Genomic DNA, 4,875 nt, shown 5'->3' with positions numbered 1-4,875 from the left:
TGCATTAATATGGATTGCAAAGTGTGGATAATACTTTATTTAATAACAAAAATAAACACTACTGTATCATAGTATCTGGCTAGTTGACACTGTACTGCAGATGTGCTTAATTTCTCAAACTGTTTTAACCAGTATTATATCATCAGCTCTAATGATCTTACATTATTTAAAATAAGGCCTACTATATAGAATTTTGTACTAATTCCATTGTAAAATTCAACCTGTTACACTGTGAAGTAGCGATTAAATAGTGATTTATATTCCAATATCCATTTACATTTAAATATATATTTAAAAGTATATACTATCCCGGATTTTCAATGACTCACAGTTTTGGACCCTGTCATCAATATAGTTTCCGGAGCGCCTGACGGTTTCGCGCTGTTATTCTTGTTATATTTAAACTGAGACGATGATTTAAATGCGTGACATCACGAAAGAACGCTCCCGAGAGCCTCTGTGACACATTTAGTAGTTGGTAAGTGAGACCAGCAGGGGGTCGGATCGCTCTCCCATGATCTCCAGCCTCCAGCCCAAGGTCGGTCTCAGTGCTGCATGAAGGCACGGCGAGAGAGGGAGGACACTTCCCTCTCCAGCATCAAACGCGAGGGATGCGCTTCATCGCCTTAGGGGGCTGGATGGATGGAGCGACAGGGTCATGAAGGTGACCACAACCTCTGGGTTGGATTTAGGGGGCTGTTACCTCGGAAGGAGCCTATCCATAATTAATAAGAGCGAGTCGGAGATCCTAGAACCGAAGCGCAACCATCGGCGAGTCATGTCACCAACTGACAGCGCTTCCAGAGGAGCTGACGAGGAAGACAAAGGAGGATGAGGGAGGCAGAGGAGGATTATAATGAAGCTGAGTGGCAAAGGACTGTGCACCATCGTTTCCAGCAGTCTACTCTTCTTGTGCGCCGTGAGCGCTGTGGTCGTGGGATTCAGATGCATCGCGTTGGGCTCCAGGGTGCGAGCGCACTTCCATCTGGCCACCGCGGCCGGCGCGTTCTACTCGGGCATCCTGGTGACTCTCGGGCAGGTCCTGATGGGGGTGGCGCAGGTCTTTTGCCGGGGGAACCCCAGGTGTGCGAATTTGTTCCTCTTTGGGATCTTAGTGTTTCTTTTGGGGGTCCTGACGGCGTTCTCGGGAGCGGTGGTGGATGGCGACACGGTGTCCCTGGTGGAGAGGAAGTACGCGCACTATTGCGTGGACTCTGTGGATGTAAACCCGGCGTGCGACCGGCTCAAGGTGTACCAGCGGGGTCTGGTGGTCTCCACTATCCTTAACACTCTGGAGTGCCTCCTGGGGCTGATGAACCTGGTGATCATTAAGCGTTACCAAACAGAGCAGTTTCACCGGAGACGCCGGACGCAGAGGCAGAGCGCGCGGATCGTCCTGAACGAGGAGCGCGACTTCGCGGTCACGGAGTTCCAGCCGGTGTCCTACATCAATCTGGGGGTGGTTCACGCGTTGGACGCGGCGGACGGGGAGGTGCACAGCCGGGGCCACCCGTCCATGGTGCTGCCGGGCTATTCGCCCACAAACCCGGAGCTTAATCACACGTACCCGTTTTCTTACCCGCTTCACAACGTGTTGCCACCTGCCTACGAGGACATATTCCCGTGAGAAGCGAGCAGCAAGTAGCAAAGGAGAGGAACCGAGTTGCAGTTTTGCAGTGACAATCACGCATTCGGCACGCTGAACACGGAATTGATTATTTCTATATAATGGTGACCAGCTGTTGACGAATACTTTTTATTAATTGGAGGTTACAGCCAACACTCGAAATCCAACATTTGTTCATAAACTTCCTATGAGAAGGTAAACGCACTGAAAGGATTTCAATTACATGCATTTATTATTCATTTTTGACCATCCTGATTGTATTCTCAGCTCATCCCTTCTCTAAATCTCAAAGGTTTGTGTACAGGATTCCCCTCTGAATTTTTGGAATCTGAAGGATTTTAATTTCTTAGAGTATTCCAGCAGGGCACGAAACAGAAATAAGTTACCAATTGATAAAAAAGAACGTGAGAAAATAAACGTACTGGATTATGCATTATTCAAATATACATGGAACATTTTTTTTTTTTACTTTAATTTTTTTTTACCTGATTGATTGTATTCCCAATTAATCCCTAGTCAAAATCCTAAAGCCCGGCCTACAGGATTCTCACAGAGTTTTTGTTGTTATTGACCCTAAAAGATTTATTTTATAGCATTCCAGCAGGACACAAAACAACAAGTAGTTCTCAGTCAGAATAAAAGAGCCTATGATAAAAAAGTAAACATTTGTTTTCTGACTGATTGTGTTCCCAGTTTACTCCTATAGTCAATTCCCTAAAGGGGTGTGTGATGATGATAATGATTCAGAACTAATCATTTAGAACCAGAATCATAATTGTGTTTTAACAGAAAACAAAACAGGAAAAACAATATTCCTACTAGAGCTATTATAATATACAACAGGATAAAATGTCCCTGTAGGACATTTAAAGTATTCTGAAAAGCCTACATTTATAGTCAGCCTTGTGATTTGTTTATAATCACTTCATCCTTGATGTTTCAGACAAAAAGCCATTGCTGTTGGCGACATTAAAATGACAGGCGTTACCCATCAAACAGATCATTTCTGCTTAGCAGTGTTGTGGCTGTGGGATATTATTCATGTTTCTGCATCGTGTTGTTTCAGAGTAAAAGGAGAACATGCAGTTCCTCTCTTTTCAGCAGTTAATGTCCAACTTGTCAGTTGCTGTATGGTTATCTTCGAGTGCAGGGGTGTCAAACTCAATTCCTGGAAGGCCGGAGCCCTACAGAGTTTAGATAATTTGAAAACTACATTACAGTACATGTGTTGGAGCAAAACTCTGCAGGGCTCTCCAGGAATTGTGTTTGACATCCCTGATCTACTGTATTCATTGGAGGTTACCGCCAACACTTAAAGCATTGGGCTTATTATTTCGTTTTTTGACTATCACAACTATGTTTTCCTAGTTCAATTTTAGTCTATTTATGCAGAATCTCAATTTTGATAGTCCAAAAAAAAAAAAAAAACACAAAACCAAAATAATTTCCTATCAGGGAATCCTGTAAACCATTATTTTTTGACTAGGGATGCACATGTATTTTCATGGTGTGGCTCTGTTGTTTTCTCTCATATTGCTTACTTTTAGCTTCTGAATAAAAGGTGTATTTACTCTCTCCTGATGTTGCTGTTGAGGTGAACTAACACGTCTGTGTATGCAGTGCTTCTCGGGAGGTGACAGCATGTCTGCCTGCGGCAGATGTTGCCATGGTTCCTTGACCCTTTTTCTACCTGCGTGTAATTAGATATGTAACAACCCAGTCTTTGAAATGCAGATTTGCTTGGTTTGTCAAGGCTGATCTGGTGTACAAAGCAAAGCAGGTTGTTTAATGTAACAAACACATTCATACGTTTCAGTTTAGCGTTTTAGAAAGATCTCTTTGAGTCTACCTGAATAGATTTCACTGAATGCCACAGGGATATTTTCAAAGAGCTGTGCTTTTCCTCTGAGGTATTATATGCATTACAAACACGTTGAGAATATGCCCGAGTCTAGTAATTATTCTGAGTGGATGTTATATGCTTTGGCACAACACCAAAGCCTCTGTTGAGGCTTTTTCTGATTAAAGATGCCAGCTTTTGTCTGAGACGTTACTGGAGCTGGACATAGAATGGGGTCTAAAAGTCTGAGACCACGAGTAAAAGTGCTTCAGTTTTCTTAACGCTGTGTGCTTTTATGACAGCAGCTCTGAACGCCTGATGAACATGATTGAGATGGATTCATAATCATCTTAGTCAGAATATATACTACCTTGTAAAATACACACACACACACACACACACACACACACACACACATATATATATATATGTATATATATATATATATATATATATATATATATATATATATATATATATATATATATATATATATATATATATATATATGTATATATATATATGTATATATATGTATATATATATATATATATATGTATATATATATATATATATATATATATATATATATATATATATATATACATATATATACATATATATATATACATACATATATATATATATATATGTATATATATGTATATATATATATATATGTATATATGTATATATATATATATATGTATGTATATATATATATATATATATATATATATATATATATATATATATATATATATATATATATATATATAATCCTGTGAATCAAAGCTGAATTTTCAGCATCATTACTCGTCTTCAGTGTCACATCTTCCAAAAATCATTCTAATATGCTGATTTGCTGCTAAAGAAACATTTCTGATTATGATCAAAAACAGTTTCGCTGCTTCGCATTTTTTTATATGCTTCATATTTCAGCATTTATTTGAAAAAGAAATCTTCTGTAACATTATAAATGTTTCTGCTTGCTAAATAAAAGTATTAGTTTCTTTAAAATAAAAAAGTCATACCCTAGAATTTATCAAAAGTCACCAAAAAATAAATACAATTACAAAAAAAAAACAAAAACAAAATGGAACTTTTTCCAGCTTTAAATGAAGAAAAAGATATTTAACTTCATCTCATGCTTTTGGATTCTACTGTATATCTTCTGGACATGATCTGCAGTTTAAAATATGTTTTAGATGATTTTCGGAAACACTTTTAGCCTGTTGGAAGCTTGTAGTGAGTGATGGTGGACAAGTGAACACATCTTTCATTTTAATTGTTTCTTTTTTTTAATGAAACGCCTAAAATGAGTCATTTTATCCTCAGCCTTGTGATTTGTTTTCCTCTTCCCTGAAATGTCAGACAAAAAGCCATTGCTGTTGGCAAAATTAAAATG

At 38.6% G+C, this 4,875-nt stretch overlaps 1 protein-coding gene across 1 annotated transcript; it reads left to right on the top strand.

Moving 5' to 3' along the window:
• Positions 1-435: 435 nt before the first annotated feature.
• On the top strand, positions 436-3,849 carry LOC113047819 (transmembrane protein 271-like). The gene has a single exon (XM_026209141.1). It carries the CDS (start codon positions 857-859, stop codon positions 1,625-1,627), a length of 771 nt encoding a protein of 256 aa, XP_026064926.1. The 5' UTR covers positions 436-856; the 3' UTR covers positions 1,628-3,849.
• The last annotated feature ends 1,026 nt before the right edge of the window (positions 3,850-4,875 follow it).

The sequence above is a fragment of the Carassius auratus genome, chromosome 29 (assembly GCF_003368295.1).
Source record: "Carassius auratus strain Wakin chromosome 29, ASM336829v1, whole genome shotgun sequence".
Lineage (NCBI taxonomy): Eukaryota > Metazoa > Chordata > Actinopteri > Cypriniformes > Cyprinidae > Carassius > Carassius auratus.
The sequence above is the reverse complement of the archived record's forward strand: the minus strand, read 5'-3'. Positions and strand labels throughout refer to the sequence as shown.